Source organism: Peromyscus californicus, unplaced genomic scaffold (genome assembly GCF_007827085.1).
Source record: "Peromyscus californicus insignis strain IS unplaced genomic scaffold, ASM782708v3 Scaffold_13__1_contigs__length_99412109, whole genome shotgun sequence".
NCBI lineage: Eukaryota > Metazoa > Chordata > Mammalia > Rodentia > Cricetidae > Peromyscus > Peromyscus californicus.
Genome location: NW_026294424.1, coordinates 9,521,241 through 9,541,877, shown reverse-complemented (window position 1 = coordinate 9,541,877; position 20,637 = coordinate 9,521,241). Strand labels below are relative to the sequence as shown.

Below are 20,637 nucleotides of genomic sequence, written 5' to 3'. Positions count from 1 at the left end.
AAGGCAGCAAGCAGTCTTAACTACTGAGCCCCTCTCCAGCCCCAGGCAGTGGTTATTTAGTGTGGAGCTTCTGTTGACAGAGATGAAAGATAGTGATTGCACATTATGGATGTGTTTAACACAAGTGAACGGTTCCTTAGAAATGGTTACATGGGCTGGAGAGATGGCTCAGCGGTTAAGAGCACTAGCTGCTCTTCCAGAGGTCCCGAGTTCAATTCCCAGCAACCACAACCATCTGTAATGAGATCTAGTACATAATAAATAAATAAATCTTAAAAAAAAAAAAAGAAATGGTTACATAATATAAGCTTGTTATGTATTTTTTTTTAAAGGTTTATTTATTATGTATACAATGTTCTGCCTGCATGCCAGAAAAGGGCACCAGATCCCATTACAGATGGTTGTGAGCCACCATGTGGTTGCTGGGAATTGAACTCAGGACCTCTGGAAGAACAGCCAGTGCTCTTAACCGCTGAGCCATCTCTCCAGCCCCCTGTTATGTATTTTACCACAATATAAAAAAGGGGAAAAAGTTCATTAGTGGAGCTTTTTGTTTATTTTAAAAGATATTTCTTGGCTTCTTAACACCATTCTCTAAGGGCAGGCAGGTTACATACTAGTACTATCATTTACCTCATGCAAGCTACTCAATCCCTGCTTCTCAATGTTCTTTTTTGGAAAATGTAATACCACAGCTGGATGTAATGGTGTACGCCTTTAACCAGGCACTGGGAAGCAGAGGCAGGCTTATCTCTGTCCTCATGGACTGAGTTAATGCATATGAGATGCCTAATCGGATATGTTGCTGATCATATGCAAACAGACAATGGCAGCTTTGCCATGAGTGTGATATCACTTGGTCACTCATTAGTTCCTCCCACAATCTCACAATGCATCTGAGGCTTTCTTTGTAAATGCATGCATGTGGTGGGCAGAGGACAACCTCAGGTGTTATATTCAGGAATGCCATCCACTTGGTTTGAGATAGGGTCTCCACTGACCTTGAGTTCACCAATTAGATCCTTATTGCCATTCTACTTCTGAGATTATAAGTGTATACAATCACGTACATCTCTTCAAAAAATTAATTTATTTTTATGTGTATTAGTGTTTTGCCTGCATTATGTATATGCATCATGTGTATGGAGTGCCTGCAAAGGCCAAAGGCAGCTTTGGATCTCCTGGACCTGGAGTTACAGACAGTAGTGAGCTGCTGCCATTTGGATCCTGGGAATTGAACCTGGGTCCTCTCGCAGAGCAGCCAGTGCTCTCAACTGTTGAGTTACCTCTCCAGCCCCTTACACAGCTTTTTATACGGGAGCTGGGGGCTGAACTTGGGTCCACAGGCAAGTGCTTTGCAGGCTGAGCTATGAACTGTCTGAGCACTGGTTGACGGCAGCTCAGGCTCATATTAAACACCTGTGATAGATAAACTTCCTTAGACATAAAAACTTCCTGCCTGCCCCACCCCCACCATTTGTCTACTTGACCTTTAAGTCACCCCTTAGTCATCAAGCAGAGAATTAATTGCTATCAACCTCTGGCCTCCCTTTCCTTCTTGTCATTTTGCTCCCCCCACAAAATGAAATGTAAGTTCTGTGTTAGTAGAGCACTGTAGTCCTTGCTCTGTTTGATGCCCAACATGGTGTTTATACTTAATCAGTAGCTGAGTATTTGTCAGGGAGAATTACATATAATGGGTGAGATGACCCAAAGGAAGGACATAATAGGTAATAGATGACATGTGTCAACGCTGGGCAGAACTGAACTGTGAGAACTAGAAGAATATTATTAATTGAAGTAGTACTAGAAACAAGAAAACCTAAGATTAGAAGTCCATTTTATGAAACAAATCTGTAATGACTACTTCTGCTAAAGCTGTTTTAAAGATTGCATAATGACATTAGGAAATAATGTAGTAAATAAGAGAGGATAGTAAGATGTGTATATAGGACTCTAGTTTCTTAAAGAGAAAACCAATTACCTATAACTGTGGCTCTCGACAGAAATACTCTAAAACAATAATGTCCTCCCCTTAAATAACGTAATTAAAATCTTTCCACTGTAAAAAGTAGTTTTCTGTGTTATGCAAAGAAATTTATTTATTTTATGTGTATGTGTGTTTTGGATGCATACCAGAAGATAGCATCAGATCCCTATGCTACAGTTATAGGCAGTTGTGACCTGGTATGTAGGTGCTGGGAATTGAACTCAGGACATCTGGAAGAACAGCCATGCTCCTAACCGTTGAGCCAGCTCTCTAACCCCATGTGTTATCCAAATTTTTAACAAAAACCCCACCACTGTTATAATCCTGAAACAGTGAAGATTTTATATGACCAGGAGGACACAAAGGAGGCACTAGACAGACATCTGAGGTTACCTGGTTGTTGACAACCACATGCACAGTGCCATGAGTTGTGTAGGATGGCAAGTCACTGAGATGGAAGGTCTCATACACGATGCCCTGGCCAGCAAAGGCAGCATCTCCATGCAGCAGGATAGACATCACCTGCAAAAGAGACTCCAAATGTAACACATCTTGATGGTTAAGTCCACAAAACAAGCGAATGAAATGAGCTGCAACTTGTTTTTATTATGTGTGTTTGAGTGTATGAAATGGAGAACAGGTACACATGCCACAGTGCATGTGGGAGGTCAGAAGACAACCTTGTGGAGTTGGGTTCTCTTTTTCCACATTTATGTCGATTCTGGGGATCAAGCAAGCTCCTTCATGCACTGAGTCACCTTGTGCAGCTCCTAATTTTTTTTCTTTTCTTTTCTTTTTTTTAAAAAGATTTATTTATTTATTATATATACAGCATGTATGACTGCAGGCCAGAAGAGGGCACCAGATCTTATTACAGATGGTTGTGAGCCACCATGTGGGTGCTGGGAATTGAACTCAGGACCTCTGGAAGAGCAGTCAGTGCTCTTATCCTCTGAGCCATCTCTCCAGCCCTCCTAATTTTTTTCAAGGGTAATGTTTTAAGGTCATTCACAACTCACAAAGTAACAGGACTACAGAAGGCTTCTAGAAAGAGTACAGAGCCCTTCTAGAAGGGCTTCCCTTCTACCTGACTTGCTACCACATCCACATGTGCCACCACCTGCTAGCACCTGCCCTGAATACAGAGAAAGCCACATACCTGATATGTCATCCCTTCTGCACCCTGCAGGATGTCCTTTTACACCTTACAAACTCTCCCATCCAAGAAAGCAACTCCAGCCCCAGTCACTCCAGGGAATGGGTTTTCTCAGTTGTAATGTCTCTGGCTGCTTCTACATACCAGATAGGTTAGCCCTGGTCACTTGGTCTGGTCACTGTCTGCCAATTTCCCTTCAATTCATTTCTTGGCAATGAGTACACAGTGATATTGGGAAGAACTTCATCTTCTTCCTTCTTAGCCTTCATCTCAGCCTCAGCAACCTCTGGACCCACCTCAGCTCGTTCCTTGAGTGGGCAATGGATAATGATGACCTCTGATTTGTTACTCCTACATCTATTAATTGGCATCTTCTTCCTTCTCCCCAATTTATGATCATATGCTCATGATTCCTATCCTATCCTATAGATTGCACATAAGAGATTCATGATACCATCAGTTATTCTGATGCTCACGCTATTTCAATGTGCTGTGCCTTTCAGGGTACCTCATTTTCTGGTACTACAGCACTGCAGCCTCATATTGTGTTGTGTGTTATCAGCCCCGATTCCTCCAGTAAAGGATGGAAACTTAGAACTCACAGCTAACACCAGTCTCTAAGCACAGATCTAGTGAATACATGGGTGTGCACACACACAGGTTATTTCTCTATCTGTATATATCACTTCTATCAACATCTCCTCCAGCTACTCAGAGTTTACCTATTAGCTCAGCATCCCCAGTAGGACCCATTCCTTGGCTATATAGCCTATGTCTCTTCCCAATCCCTTGTATCACTCAGGGTTCTCAAAACAACAAACCAACCAACCAAAAACTCAGAGCCAGTGAGGTAGAGGTTGGTATAGGACCGCCTAGCTGATTTTAAGGAAGTAAGCTGGCATGTTTAAGCACTGTGAGGCAGGGTGAGCTATGATTTAGGGAGGTATTGAGGTTTCAGTTTGAGTCAAACTATTTAGAGGCAGAATTCCTTCTTCTTTTGGTACCTCAGTGTTTAAAAGACAGGATTTCATAAGCCAAGGCTGGCCTAAATGTTGCTACACAGACAAGGATGACCTTTGAACTCTTCGTCCTTCCTTCTACCTCCTGAGAGCTGGTATTACAGGAAGGTGTCACCATGCTCAGTTTTATACAGTGCTGCAGACTAAACACAGGGCCTCACGCTAACTCCCTATGGTACTACACTGGGAAATGGTGGTCAGCTATTGAAATCATCCCAGGCACATGTGGGCATCCCTTGAGTCTGGAGATGTAACACCTCTGGCAGGAGCAACTTTTCCCTTTGCACTGGTTGAGCCACTTGGACTGGCTAGTTTTCTGTCAAGTGACACAAATTAGAGTCATTTGGGAAGAGGGAACCTCAACTGAGAAAATGCCCCCATTTTCTGGTCTGTTGGCAAGCCTGTGGGGCATTTTCCTGATTGATGACTGAAGTGGGAGGGCCCAATCCACTGTGGGTAGCACCACCCTTGGGCTGATGGTCCTGGGTGCTGTAGGAAGGCAGGCTGAACAAAACTATGAGGAACAAGTCAGTAAGTAGCACTGCTCTATGGCATGTGCTTCAGTTCTTGCCTCCAGTCCATGTCCTGACCTCCTCCTCCGATGATGGACTGTGACATGGAACTGTAAGCTGAAGTAACAATGCCACCGCCACCCCCCCCACCCCCCACAAGTTGCTTTTGGTTATAGTGTCTTATCACAGCCATAGAGAAGTAACTAAAACACCGCCACAGCGATAATTTAAACTTTCACAGAGGAAATGTTTCTGGAATACAAACTCTCAAAGGCTACACACACTAGCACCAAGTCAAATTAGGTGAGTTTCTCAATATACAAGGTTATGGATGACCTCAGCCCAATGTATACAAAGTATGCAGTTTTTACTGAGCACTAAGGTTATGTAACCTGCCATCTTACTGAGTTCTAGATTTAGCAGAAATCAAATCATTTCTAAGGAATGTCAGAAAAGTAGCAAGAACAGCAAGAGACTGACTAAGCTTTCTCTTAGTTGGGCTAAGGTCATGCAAGGGCTTAGAGCAAGGTGGAGAAGCAACTCAGAAGTCAGGCTGGCAGTTATCTGCAGTGGGGTAAGGAAACAACGATGTACATGTGGATAAGACCACTCCTTAAAATACAAGGAGTGGTGCTGGAGAGATGGCTCAGCAGTTAAGAGCACTGACTGCTCTTCCAGAGGACCCAGGTTCAATTCCCAGCTCCCACATGGCAGCTCACAACTGTCTGTAATTCCAGGATTCAACACCCTCAATGCAGGTACAACACTAATGCACATAAAGTAAAAATAAGTAGCCAGGCGGTGGTGGCGCATGCCTTTAATCCCAGCACTCGGGAGGCAGAGCCAGGCAGATCTCTGTGAGTTCAAGGCCAGCCTGGACTACCAAGTATGTTCCAGGAAAGGCGCAAAGCTACACAGAGAAACCCTGTCTCTCGAAAAACCAAAAAAAAAATAAAAAAATAAAATTAAGTAAGTTAAAAAAAAATGTGTGATTTCCCACCTAACCAGGAGCTAGCCAATTCCCTTCATTTAGATCCTAAACAAGACCAAAAATGTTTGAACCCTTCTCTGCTATCTTTCCCATTATTTTATCACCTCTCATGACACTTCTAATATTCTAAACAAGGTCTGCCTGAGTGGATTTTTTTTTTTTAAGATTTATTTATCTATTGTGAATAGTGTCTGTCTGCATGTACACCTGTATGCCAGAAGACGGCGCCAGATCTCATTACAGATGGTTGTGAGCCACCATATGGTTGCTGGGAATTGAACTCAGGTCCTCTGGAAGAGCAGCCAGTCAGATGAGATGAGATGAGCCATCTCTCCAGTCCTTGTCCACATTTTCAAATGCAGAAGCTACCTAAACCTACTTACAATTTCATTTTACTACCCAGTACCAAATATCTAGGCCAGCTCCCTCATAACCCTAATGTTCTAAGTGGACATGGGGCTACTTGTCTCCCAACATAGGTGAAGCCTCACTGTAGATGTTCTATATCTACTTAAAGGTTTTCTATGGCACTACCCAACCCCTAACCTGGAACCTAGTAAGCATCCTCTATGTGCCTGCAACAGTATCATCAATGAGAAATTGCTGTCACCTCTCAAAGCTCTTCTAGGCAGCTTTGTCACCTTCCTCTAAGTCGCCAAGTCTAATATTGGGATTATAATTTGTGTTTTTTTTAACTTATATGTAGGTGTTTTGCCTGCATGTATTCTGTATACCACATCTCCAAGAGCAACAAGTGCTCTTAACTGCTGAGCCATCTCTCCAGCCCTGATTTATAGTATTTTAAAAAGCAAAACCAGGTATGGTAGTGCAATATATAATCCTAACACTTAGGAATGGCTGAGACAGAATCTCTTAGATGAGGCCAGCTTGGACTATAGTCAGACTTTGTCTTTAAATAAATAAAAAATAAGTATTACAGACCCTACCAAAATTGTGCCCCTCTGTAGGCCACTCTGAGCGGCTGGCTTTATGCTATGGTCCCAACCCTCGCTCCACTTTTCATCCATCTCCACACACTATTTTTTCTGTTTACCTCCCTAAATCATACTGTTTTTTCATTTAATATTTTAACTTTTTTTGGTTTTTAATTATGTGCGTGTGCATGGACATGAGTGCAGGGTGCGCCGAGGCCAGAAGGCATCAGATTCCCTGAAGCTAGAGTTACAGGCAGTCCTTGAAAGGTCTGGTGTGAGTGTGGGGAATTGAGCTCAGGTCCTCTGTCAGCTCTGACACGTCTGACTGTCTCACCTAACTCTGAGCCCACGTCTATGGGTGCTCATTCTAAAGTGCTTCACGGTTCATGCCGCAGCTGCTTCACTCACTGTTCACTGACTTCTGACATTTCCCCCCCTTTCTTTTGTTTACTTCTTTTTCTTCAAACAAAGCAAAGATCCTTGAAAACAGGCTGACACTGTCTTTTCTACGTATCACTCAATGTACATTATACCATGTACATTGAACACATGATTTTTTCCTGGTTTCTTAGTTTTTAACATCATTTTTAATAAGAACTAAATAATTTGCTATATAAATATAAAATTTGCTACAACTCAGAATCATATCCTGAGGTTAAATAAGGATAAGATTACAGACAGATAAGAGTTTTTATTTTTGAACAAGCCAGCCAACCAATATTCAGCATTCTCGATACACAAAGAAAATGCCATGGCAGTTGGGAGCTGTCTGTCATGCACTTTTGGCCTGATCAGTGACACTCTCTCCTGACATCTGAGTCCCACACCTTTTCCTTGCAGTCTGTTTCTGTTCATAACTAAAAACTGGCTCCTCCATCAATATTGTGAAGACACAAGATAACACCTTACCCAGTTCTGGTGATTACAACTTGGAAGAAGTGTGATTACATCCACAAGGCACTGTGTGGAAGAGGAGACAGAAGGAACTGTACTTGTGAGTACAGCTCTCAGGGCCTCACCTTTTTCCCTTCAGTATCTCCACAATAAAACTGCTCAGCTTTGGTCTTGCCCATCACCACAGGGTCAGCAGCCTCTAGGTGGGAAGGGTTTGCCACCAGGGACAGAGTGATGTTTCTGTCAGTCACACGGTTGATCCTTCGGTGATACATGCCCAGGTGGTACTTCATGTCCCCGGAACCCTGACGATAAAAATGGCAGGTGATGGTGGTTGGCGAGATTTATTCTCAACAGCAGCCTTAGAGATGGGATTTCGACTCCTAGGGCCTGACTGCAGGAGCATGGGGAACCTTTACCCAACATTATCCCTCCCAGGCACAAGTGCAGGGTCACCTGGGCAGAAAGAATATATTCTTGCCCCCAGCAGGAGGAATATAAGGCTGCTAGGTAGAAGAGGTTGGTAAATTCCAGTAAGGAAGGCAAACTGTAAATGGTCTGGAAGAGTGAAGCTTTGGTTAAGACATTCTGAGAAACCAGTGGGTCCAGGGGGTCTCAAGAAGACTGAGACAACCATAGTGGATATATCTCCACACAGAACCTCACCTCAGCAGGGCGGTGGTGGCGCACACCTTTAATCCCAGCACTCGGGAGGCAGAGCCAGGTGGATCTCTGTGAGTTCGAGGCCAGCCTGGTCTGCAGAGCAAGATCCAGGACAGGCTCCAAAACTACACAGAGAAACCCTGTCTGGAAACAACAAAAACAAAAAACCCCCAAACAGCAGCAACAACAACAACAACAAAACCCTCACCTCATCAGCTGCTTCCAGCTTTGAGTCAAACTGACAGAATATCTGCTCCAGCTCCTTCCTGATAACGTTCGCAAGCACGTTCAGTCGTCCTCTGGGAAACAGGGAAGAGTGAGCAATCTCCAGGGCCAAGCTGCCCTGCCCTGCCCCTTACACAAGACACAGCATTGCCGTGGTTTGCAGCCCAAGAAGAGTCATGATCCAAAGCTGATGTGGACACCAAGTCTCTGGCCATCAGGCATGCTGGGCCATGACCCATGGACAAGAGAAAGGCAGAAAACACAAATGCTACCAGCCCCAACCCCTGCACCTCTCTGAGGTTGGGAGAGGCCTGGACCAGCCTCTCAAGTACTGCGATTATAGGTACGCACTACCATGTCCACCTGATTTAATTTTAACGAAACTCACTACAGAATGAAATACAAGTCTAACCATATTTGGCTTTGACACTGACTCTTAGTCATCCTGACGTGGGAGTGCAAGAACCTTGGAAAGCAGTACATTTTCATACACTCAGGCACCACCAGATCTCTAGCTGCCACTGTGAGGGAGCAGCAGAGCCCCACTACTGTGCCTCCAAGGCCTCACAGGCCTCAAGTACCTGTGTGGCATTCCCATGATGACATAGTCCACTCCATTTTCACTTGACTTGTCAATGATTGTCTTGAGGGCAGGGATCAGCACCTCACAGCCTTCCAGACCAAAACGCTTCTCAGAGGACCACTTCCGCTGTAGGAAATCCTCAAACCTGGATGGAGAACCAAGCACCTTGAAGAGCAATGTCCATAGGGCCAGCCTCAACGTCAGGCATTTTCAAATGACAAGGGGATACAATAGAGGCCAACTCTATTGCTTACCACCCTGGAGGACAGGCTACCCACACTCCACAAGGGGATCCATGGTCCAAATCACACCTCTTTACCTGGTGGACCGTACAAGCCTGGCCAGCAGGGTCCGCTTCTCTTCATTGGTGAACTGCATGATTCCAGGGGTCTCAAACTTCTGCCGGATCCACTGGCATTGCTCCAAATCATTAATGAACATGAACTCCACACCAATGTGCTGGCAGTAGGCCATCTGTCCACATATGTACAGGAACACAAAAGTCATTGGTGAACATGAACTGCATTCCAGCATGCCAGCAATAAGCCATACAGGCAAGGCTACGTTTAACCAGGCCTCATTGGAAGAAGACACCAACTGCCCTATTATCCAGGCCAGGGAGGAGCCAACTTCCTTCTCCCATATGCCTAAAGTGCAGAAATCAAGCAGGTATCAGTCTTGCCATCTTCCTGCCTTGGCCTCTCTAATGTTAGGATTACCAGCTTATAAAGGCCACACTTAGCTTCTGAGGGACTTCTAACACAGCCATGTAACACTTTCTTAGGATCTGGTTATGGTACACTGATAACCTGAGGGGCAAGGGGCCAAGCAGGCTAATGAACAACCAGTTCACTATCTTCATGATAAGTGGCAGAGACCATGCCAGCTTTCGGACTGAACCCCTTTCTAAGAAAAGCAGGCTGTCCTTCCAGTGTGCTCACCATGCACAAGAAGAAAAGCTAATGAGCTCGTGGCTGCTTACAGACTTAAGACTTTTAGCTTCAACCTTCTAATGACCGATTCCTTTGGAAACTTAAGGACTGGAGACCACGGCAGCATAGGAAAAAGGACAGGACTTTGTTTTTTTGAGACAAGGTCTCTGTACAGCCCTGGCTGTCTTGGAACTCATGATATAGATCAACTTGGCTTTGATGTCCAAGATCCACTTGCCTCTGCCTCCCAAATGCTTGAATTAAAGGTGTGTGTCACCAAAACTGGGTAAAAGATTAAGTCTTGAATAGACCTGACAAGCCTTGAACCAAGTCGAGGAAAGGAATGTGTTTCAGCCCTGCAAAGGTGGAGACCAGCAAGATCGCTGGCTCTTGGGGAAAGAAAATTAAGGGCAGAGAAACAGCCTATAACTGGAGGGGTTCTTGTAAATTCACCTTAGGGATGCCCAACTCCAGTATTTTTTTTTTTTTTTAGTAATTTATTTAATTTTATTTCACATGTACTGGTATTTTTGCCTACATTCATGTCTGTGTGAGGGTGTCAGAACCCCTGGAACTGAAGTTCCAGATAGTTGTGACCTGCCATGCGGGTGCCGGGAATTGAACCTGGGTCCTCTGGAAGTGCAGCCAGTGCTCTTAACCGCTGAGCCAGCTCTCCAACCCCCAACTCCCGCATTCTTACACAGACTCATGGTCCTTGCTGAGTCTTTACCATTTATACCACTGTCCTGGAGGCCCAGAACACAGGTGTAAAGTAAACCAGGGAGCAGCACTGGATAGCAAAGGCAACAGGGTATCTGGTGCTGCCAACTTTAGAGACCCATGTGCCCAGCTGTCTTCAAATAGCCAGAGGCATGAGATGAGCCCTAGTGACTTCTTTCTGTGCCTCCTTCTGGTTTAGACAATGAGCCCAGCTGGCATTGGCAGGGACAAGCTTGTTGGATTTGTGATCAGGTACCTGTTCTTTGTACAGTGGGGTCAAAGCAGGCTTTGATGGAACTTATAAAGTAAGGTTGCCCACAATATACTACAGCCTTTCTAGCCAAAAGAAAAATCATATTGCTGGGAAGACCTTTGAAATTGAAGGTGTTTTGATTAATTCACACCATGTTTTTTCTTTTTTCTTTTCTTTTCTTTTCTTTTTTTTTGATACAGGGTCTTACTATGTAGTTTTGACACTTGCTCTGTAGACCAGGCTGGCCTCAAACTCAGAGATCCTCCTGCTTCTGCCTCCGGAGTGCTGGGTTTTATCATTGAAGATGATAACTCTTGGAACTTCTAAATTAGATGAACCTATCCATAACTTCACCACTTCCCCAGTCCATTGTCATGTCTCATTTTGCAGATCTGTGAGGAATCTGGTGGCCAGCAGAACAAGGTATGCTTCTGCCTAATTCAGCCCCAGAGAAGCTATCAGCACCAAGCGTCAGAGAGGCTTCCTAGTACAACCAACAACCGGCTCCTTGTCTACTAATTATTCTGGGTGGTCTGCTGACGGGTGGTGCTAGGGAAGACTTCCTTCCCTTGCTCACTGCTTGCACTGAGGCCTGCACAGGAGTCCACTGTCTAGGTCCCTCCTTTATGCCTTGGAGCCCAACAGGCAGAATGTCCATTACTGAACTAAAAACACAGAGGAAACTACTCAGTTAAAGCCTCTAGCAATCAAATTTCTCCCAAATTTGTCACCTAAATTACCTCAGCAATTAATTCAGAGATGCAGTTCAGATCTGGACAGCAGACAATGGTTTTGTTTTAGTTTCTTCCCTTTGCCCTTGGCTCAGTTCTCAGGAGAACTGAATTTGTTCTGGGGAGTTGTGTGAGTTTCGGGATCTCTTAGCTTCCTGCTCTAATGAAACTAGTTTAAGGGGGTTGAGAAGTGGTATCTCTGCTAATTTCTTTCAAGAGCTACCAGATGGTCACTGTGACATGTGACCTATGGCTGGCATCAACTAGAGAACAGGGAGGCAGCCCTTGAGTATGCTCTGGGCTGTTCACACCTTCACACCAGTCTCAGGGCTTCTCAGGACTGAGAACTGTATGGGAGATAAACCAGGAGAGACATGAGCCACTCTCCCATTCCCACAGAGGCGGGAAGGAAGGTGCTGAAGGGCCTGGGAGAAATGGGAACAGATTATTTGGCTTGTATGGGGTGGTGCGCATACTCAGAGTTCTCCCCAAGACTCCTAGAAGTGCAGCCGGTTCTTGGTATAAATGGCTTTCATCTGGTGCTGTTCTGACAGCACCGGATCAGTGGGAGACAAAGGCCGGGATACACAGAAAAGCTCAGGCACTGGGACACAGGCCTCTCGGAGGAGGAATGGCTTATACGGGGCATTACCTGTTTGGTTTAGATGATAAACTTCCATGTCATCAAGAGTCAGTAGAAACTCATGAGACCACCACCACCACCACCACCACCACCACCACCACCACCACCACACAAACAAACCAGAAGCTAAGCCAGGAGGTGGTGGCACACACCTTTGATCCCAGCACTTGGCAGGCAGAGGCAGGTGTATTTCTGTGAGTTCAAGGCCAGCCTGGTCTACAGAGCTAGTTCCAGGACAGCCAGGGCTACACAGAGAAACCCTATCTTGAGTGGGGGGAAAAGGGAAAAACAAAACAAAACACAGAAATACATGAGACCCCAGAAAGTCTAAGCCATAACTGTTGTCCTCAGAGCAATCCCAACTTAGAATATAGATATGCACATAAACCCCTCACTATTATACTGGTGGTTTTGCTTCATTTATATGTAATGTGTATGTGTGTTAATAAATACATGTTTAGGAAACTTTAGTTAAGTTAAATTTTCCTAGCAGAAATAGATGAGATGAATTTTCCTATTTTATTTGACCCAATATATTAAACATATCGTTTCAAAGTTAAAGCTTTTCAGGCATTTTGCCCATTTTAACTGTTCAATAGTTCTGTAGACCAGGCTGGTTTCAAATTCAGATCCACCTGCCTCTGCTTCCTGGGTGCTGGGATCGAAGGCGTGTGCCACCCCCACCTGGCTTCAAGTGCTCAATAGTTAACAGGTGGCTCCCATGCTGAAAAAGGCAGGATCAGGCAACATAACCAGTGTGGTGAAAAGGATGCACAGGTGGGACCCAGAGTGCATTCACATTGGATTAATCCTGAGCATTTCCTCAAGCTGACCATTCCTTCTTAACCATTCCTTCCTGATACTGTGATAAGCAGTTTCCACTCCTCGCTCTCCCAGGGGCCTATGAGGAAGTAGGGCAGCTCCTGGCTGAGATGCTTCCAATAAACACAGGAAGTGTCCCATCTGACAAATATTTTCTACCATTCATGTGCTAAGTGTGGACTTGGAACATGTAAAAGATGGGCTCACTGGGACAAACACTAATCACGAGGTGTAAGGTGTCGGGAAAGGTTCTGACTTAGGTGACCCAGGCCGACTCTAACGTCCAACCACAGCAGGAGCCCCTCAGGGATCCCTGATGGCGACTATGCTTCAGCCTGGGTTTGTGAAAAAGACCTGATGCTACTGATGGGTTCTGAATACCATGGGCAGCACTAAGTAAAAGCAACAGCTAATAGGGGATCAGGGCCTCTCAGCAAATACTTCCTTCTGTAACAGGCACCCCAGTTACCCTTATATACAAAACAGAGAGAGGCAAGGACTTGCCCAAGAGAGATGGCTGACACACAGGCAGCCTGACAGCAGAGCCAGGTTCTCAGCGGCTGTTTATAGCATACACAGAGGAGTCCCCTAAATACCGGCAAAGTATAGAAAGGAAGACAAAAATAAGAGAGAGGGATGGGAGAAATGAAATTGAGGGAGGGGGCTGAACAGGAGCAGCCACCGTGTAGTGCACTCTGCAGCTCCAGCCTGTACACAGGTCAAGGGAATCTTCCAGGGAGACAACCTGCACCTGAAATAAAATCTAGAGGGATCTCCGAACAGATTTTTTTTTGACACAGGGTTTCTTCAGGTAACAGCTCTAGCTGTCCTGGAACTTGCTTTATAGACCAGGCTGGCCTCGAACTCAAAGAGATCCATCTGCCTCTGCCTCTGCCTCACCACCACCACCATCCAGCTTTTTTTTTAAACCAAATTTTCCCTTCTTTATGACTAATCGAAAAATAGGTCTCTAGCTATAAAACAAAAAGGTCATCTTTCCTTTTTTTTTTTTTTTCTGAGACAGGGTTTCTCTGTGTAGCTTTGCGCCTTTCCTGGAACTCACTCTGTAGCCCAGGCTGGCCTCAAACTCACAGAGATCCACTTGCCTTTGCCTCCCAAGTGCCGGGATTAAAGGCATGTGCCACCACTGCCCGTATCTTTCCATTTTTAAAAACACAGGACCAAACCCAAACAAATAGCCTGGTCTCGAGTCTGTTAGATTTTTCTAAAAACCATTCTTACCTCCAGCCGACGGATAATCTCCCGAAGAGGAAGTGCAGACTCCTGTCCCCCGATGAAAGTGGTGGTGGGCAAGTGGAAGACCTTGTCAAGGTCAGACTCATCTAGGCCATAGAAGCCTACAGATGATGAGGGACAAGGCACGGCCATGCAGGGATCACAGTTTACAGGAAGGGAAGAGAAGGGATGCCCCAAAGAGCAAAAAAAGAAAAAGGTATCACATATCGCTGATATATATATGTATATGTATATAAAAGCAAGCAATATTTACCATCAAACCCAGAAATTTTAACAATAACTAGGCACTAAAATTATTACTATATAAACCAGAATAAAGCTATTATGCACATATTAGTCCAGAGTTTGGTAATTATTTACAATTTAGAGTTAAATATATTTGAGGGTTCCAAGATAAAAGCCAATGTTTGTAGGTGGAAAGAGCCATAAGAAATCAATCAAAAAGTAATTAAAAAGTGGAGTGAATTAAAGTAGGAAATGAGGAACTGATAGAGAACAGCAGACCATATATGAGCCATTTGACAGGAATGTGAGTGTATATTACAGAGTGAGTGACAGGGAGCTGGGGTCTACAAAGTGAGGGGGAAATAGTCACCAGGAACCAAGCAGCTTGTGGGAGAACTGTCCTTCAGGGTATACTTAAAGTAGCAAAGGAAGGGTAACTAGCCCTTACCCTTGGATTAGGGCAAGCTTCTTCTCCTGGAACACCCAAATTGCTAGATATTCTAGTGTGTTCTGCAGTGCTAGTCAATTACAGGTCTAACCCTCACTTTTCCTATCCACGTTCCCTGAAGTACACACCACGGGGAAGACTCATCTTCTGAAAGCACGCCTCAAACAGCTAAGAACAACAGGAGGCTCTTCAGCATCCTGCTTGTTTCAACTTGAAATCATTAAAGGAGCAAACGCTCACTGACACCATGGTTTGTTTTCCAGTGTGGCACTAACTCTGAAATAATTATCAATTCAAGAAGGGTAAAGAGCACAGTATAAGAGTCACCAGTACTTGAAGACCTGGTGCCAGCACTTTCTCAGGCTCCAGAAATGAAGTGACCCAGTGGACAATCAGCACAGCTCTGACATCTGACTGTTTCCTGCCTGGATTAAGTATAAATAAGGTTGCTGTGCAACACATGAATCAGGGACTACACTAAGGCACGGAACTTGCAAACACAGGCATGGGCACAAACTTCCAGGGTGACTTTTTTGTTCTGTTCCCTGACAGAGTTCCTATTTAACTCTGAACTGGCCTGGAACTTGCTATGTAGACCAGGATGGCCTTGAACAAAGGCATTTTTCTGCCTGTCTTCTGAGTAGTGGAATTACAGGTGTGCACTAGCCTGCCTGGTTCTCAGGAAGATTTGGAAAAACACCTTTTCAATCTTTAACATCAGTGCAGACCCAGGTGGCCCAGGAATCTCATTCTCATTCAAACTAGGTTGGGGAATTAGATCTCCCCCGCCCCTTTTTTTTTTAAGACAGGGTCTCTACAAAGTCCAGGCTGTCCTTGAATTCAGAGATCCACTTACCTCTGCCTCCTGAATGCTGGGGTTAAAGACATGCACCACCATACCCGGCTGGGGAATTACATCCATAAGTCTTTTTTGTTTGTTTGTTTTTTGAGACAGGGTTTCTCTGTGTAGCTTTGTACCTTTCCTGGATCTCGCTCTGTAGACCAGGCTGGCCTCGAACTCACAAAGATCCACCTGCCTCTGCCTCCTGAGAGGTGGGATTAAAGGCGTGCGTCACCACCTCCTGGCTACATCCTTAAGTCTTAAAAAGTAATTTATATTTTTTTCTAAGACCTTTTAGTTTTATTAAAACAAAAACCAAAATCGAACAACAAAACCCCAAACAAAAAACCCCCAAACCTAGAGGAAGATGATGGTAAACGTAGAAATGGTTCAAGCCTATTCACTTGTTTTTTTTCTTATTGTTTTATCATAAAGGAGCAGCAGTTACGGGCTTGTACGAAGGACATAGCTCTTGACTTTTGTAACCCAGCTTGTAAGCAACAGTTCCACGGTGTTTATTAAAGAAAACAGGAAATATTTTCTATAGTTGTATTTTTAAAACAGACCAAACCAGCCTTGATCCAGCAATTCTCCAGTACCAGCCTCCTAAATGCTCTGATTACAGGTATGCACCGCTGTGCTTGGTTTAACAAAATGATTTTTGAGAAACTTTTGCAGGCTTACAAAACTTAGCCCGGGCTAGGTGTGATTATTGTAATCCCAGCACTTGGAAGTGAAGGCAGGAGGATCAAGAATTCAAGATCAGTCTTGGTTACAGGAAGACGGCCTCTCAAAACAAAACAGCAACTACCACCAAATGAAACAAAACACCAGAAGTCTCAGGTAAAGGGAAGATCAGAGGGCCAGTGTCAAAGAGTACACTGTTCAATTCAGAGAACAGCTACTAGATTGGAATGTTAACGAGTCAAGTACACACCGCAGATGAGAACCATACTGCCTCACTACCAGCGTGAAGAAGTGTAAAGGAGGCGTGCACTGTGTGATGGTTCTGTAGGTGCAACACTCAGTTGTAATTCACAGTTCTCGAACCACACTCATCAGCCTCACAAGTGCTGGGCTCACTTCTAGATTTTCAGGCGTTTGAGAAATGAAACCCACAGACAAATGAAACCCATTTCCACCTGGGCAGGTGGAAAATCACTCTTTTCTGTTTCTTTACTATTTCCAACTAAAAACTCTAGATTTTCTATGTAGAAAAAAGGGAAAGACAACCCTGTTGAAAGGCCAAGAGAAGGCAAAGCCAGCAGACAAAGCCAGGGAAGCCCCTGGGTTCTCTTCTGCTCCCACATCCCAGACAGGGAGGAGAGAATCAGCAGCAAAGAAATCTCAAGAAGTGCAAACAACAAAGCCCACAAATGCTGTTCCATGTGCCTTTCAGAAGGGGCAGCTTCACAAGACCAGAGACTTCAGACAATCCCTGCTGTGCTGCCTCTCCCCACTGCCTCTCCCTAACTTGTTACATGCCTCAGCACCCAAACTGAGGTTTCAGGGAAAACCTACGTGAGTCTAAAACTGCCTCCTTTGTGAGAGATAAATAGGAAGAAGGTAATGCCCCTAACAGAAGCAGTGTCCAGAGGAGGTTTGTTATGACAGATTTATAGAAGATCCCCAAACGCATAATACCAAATTGTCTTTGTTTCCACTAAAAACATTTCAAAACACACAGCAGAGCCGGTGAGATGGGTCAATGGGTAAAAGAGTTTGCCACCAGGCCTGATGAACTGAATTGATCCCCAGGTCCCATGTAGTGGATTGAATTGAATCCCTCACGTTGTCTTCAGATCACCACAACACCCACACACTTAACAGAGTACGGTGGTTGGCAGGGCAGTGCATTCCAGCACTTGGGAGGTTGAGTAGGAGGATCAAGGGGTTAAGGTCAGCCTCAGGTACACAATGAATTTAAGGTCAGCCTGGGCTATATGAAAACAAACAAATAGCAAACACTATCACCATCCCTCCACTATATAAAAATAGAAACAGAACTTTTTAAAAGTAGGCATAAAAATCCCTAGCACAACAGGAAATAAAAGCAATGAAATGAAATGAAATAGGAATATCTGCCAGATGTGGAGGCACATGCCTTCAATTCTGCACTGGGAGGCAAACAGGAGGATATCTGTGAGTTTGGTATAAGTCTGGCCTATGGAGCGAGATCCTATCTCAAAAGAAGCAAGAATATTTCAGGATGAATGAGAAACAATAACTAACAGCTATCAGAGACATAGGTGTTGGTTACTTGAGTCAAATAAAGCCATCACAAAACCATTTTAATAAGTAATTACAAATATTGTAACGACAAAAAAGTTGAGTTACAAATTGAAATTGTTAGCAAAAACTAAGAACATATAAAACACCAGATGGAGGGGCCAGTGCGATGGCTCAGCAGGTGGAGTCTGCCACCAAAGCCTATTATCTGAGCTCAGTTCCCAGAGACCACACGGTAGAAGGAGAACCTACTCCTACAAACTGTTCTCTGACCTCCACACATGTACCATAGCACGTGTGTATCCACACATGTACACATACACACAAAAATAAGTTAGCAAATATATTTTTTAAAAAGGAAAAAACCCCACAAATTCCCTAGACAGGCTCAAAGGCACAACGGAAGGAAGAGAAATCCAGTGGATCTGAAGATGGAAGAACAGAAGCTTACCCTCTGGATGAAAGTGAACATTAAAAAGCACTGAGTATATGTGATATAATTAAAGATTTCACATTCATGTGCAAATTCCTGAAGAGTGTACCTGAAAAGGTACTTAGAAAATGGCTGAAAACTTCCTAAATACAACAGAAGACTTAAACTCCCAGATTCAAGAAGCTGACTGACTCCAAAGAATACGGCAGAGATGTCAAAGGAGACAGTCTTCTACTCCACTTGAACTGGCGAAGTAATGACACAGCAGTCTGGTAAGTTATGTCTACATAATGTAACATCGTGGACAACTAAAGAGCTATATAAGCAGGTACATGATAAAGATGGGATTTTTAAAGTCAGAGTAATGAAATCTAGGGCTGGGGAGGTGGCTCAGTGGGTGAAGGGGCCTGCCACACAGGCGGGCTGACGGCCTGGGATTAACTTCTGGAACTCAAGTAAAGGTGGAAGGAGAGAACTAACGCCACAAGCTGTCTTCTGACCTCCACGTCTGCATCATGGCTTGCCCACGTCCCGTCCCCTGCCCCTACAACACGTTTTTCTAAAGGTCCATAGATGAACAGAAAGTAAAAGCCATTTTTTAAAACTGTCCTAGCAAGAATAAAGATATTCTATAACCCTCCCTGTGGCTCACACCAAATAGCCTGGCGCCAGCTAGACAGGTAACTTGCCTCCTGGAAAGAGATTCCACATAGTGCTGACAACCTGTTAGACAACTAGAACTAAAATGATAATGGGCAGAGACCAAACCTTGACCAGGATGGCTGAGTTATGGACACCTCTTGCCCTCTTACTTAAACTTCATGCCAGGATCCTGAAGATGGTCTTGGGAGGGTCACTATAAATAATGTTAAATAAAAAGAACTGGCAGAGTAGATTTGTAAAAAACAAACTCCACAGAAAAACTAGGACCTAAGCACATAATTTTGTTTGTTGGTTGGTTTCTTTCTTTTTTTTTCTTTTGGTTTTTTGAGACAGGGTTTCTCTGTGTAGTCTTGCTGTCCTAGAACAGCTCTGTAGCCCAGGCTGGCCTCGAACTCACAAAGATCCGCCTGCCTCTGCCTCCCAAGTGCTGGGATTAAAGTTATGCATAACCACACTGAGCATGATTATGTATAAGAACCTTACTTATAATACTATGACATGAACAGATGGAAAGTATAAATACAGAAAAAACATTATATAAACGTCAAGCCAATCAAAGTAGGGACTATTAGTATCAGTATAAAGTAGACTTCAGAGTAAAACACTACTAGGGGCACAGAAAGATTCTAAATTACAACGAAAGAGTCAATAGACTGAGAAGACAGCGATCCTAAATGTACAAGCAGCAGATTTTATATGTATATAAACTAGATAAATTTTTATAACTAGATAAATTTTATATTATATAAAAATCTTGTATTCCCAACACTGAGAATAAGGCAGGACAATTGCCGCAAGTTTTGAGACTGGCCTAGGTTATACAGTGAGTTCAAAGCCAACCTGGGCTATCTGTGAGACCATGTCTGAACAAAACACAACAAAACAAAACAAAAAAATGAGCTACAAATTATTGAACCAAGAATTAACAAGAGACACAAAGGAGAAGTGGACAAATTTAGCACAAAAAAAAGCTACACAGAGAAACCCTGTCTCGAAAAACCAAAAAAAAAAAAAATAAAATAAAAAAATGAGGGAACTGTTATAGATCTAGGAGAATCGTCAAACAAGATCTAACTGACAGTTTTGAGCACCCCACCTAACAACAAGCAATACTCCTCAAATGACTACCACGGTCCACATGTCAAGAAAGATGACTAACTAGACCATTAAAAACTAACAGAATACGTAGAAGGATCAAGATCATAACAGAATCAAATTAGAAACCAGTAACACTTGGATACTCTAAATAAACCAAAGGTATTAAAAATAAAACACAAAGTATGGTGGGAGAGGCAATGAATTTATCAAAACTTGTGGGAACTCTAAAGGAGGCCCAAGAGAGAAGCTTACAGTAGGAAAATGCAAACATCAGAAAATAAGGAAAGTCTTTAATCAGTCATCTAAGTTCCTATCCTAGCCCCAGGACCAGAAGAGGGAAAACAAAACAAAACCCAACAAGCACATGTAAAGAA

At 43.8% G+C, this 20,637-nt stretch overlaps 1 protein-coding gene across 6 annotated transcripts in view; it reads right to left on the bottom strand.

The window, feature by feature from the left end:
- Positions 1-20,637, bottom strand: part of Ogdh (oxoglutarate dehydrogenase) — a 76,735-nt gene that overhangs the window by 12,304 nt on the left and 43,794 nt on the right. For all 6 annotated transcript variants that reach the window (XM_052734457.1, XM_052734461.1, XM_052734462.1 and 3 more), the window contains 6 exons: positions 14,312-14,427; positions 9,288-9,442; positions 8,967-9,113; positions 8,369-8,459; positions 7,623-7,802; positions 2,384-2,512 (listed from right to left, as the gene is read on the bottom strand). In XM_052734457.1, the coding sequence (XP_052590417.1) occupies positions 2,384-2,512; positions 7,623-7,802; positions 8,369-8,459; positions 8,967-9,113; positions 9,288-9,442; positions 14,312-14,427 (818 nt within the window). The remainder of the gene's footprint in view (positions 1-2,383; positions 2,513-7,622; positions 7,803-8,368; positions 8,460-8,966; positions 9,114-9,287; positions 9,443-14,311; positions 14,428-20,637) is intronic.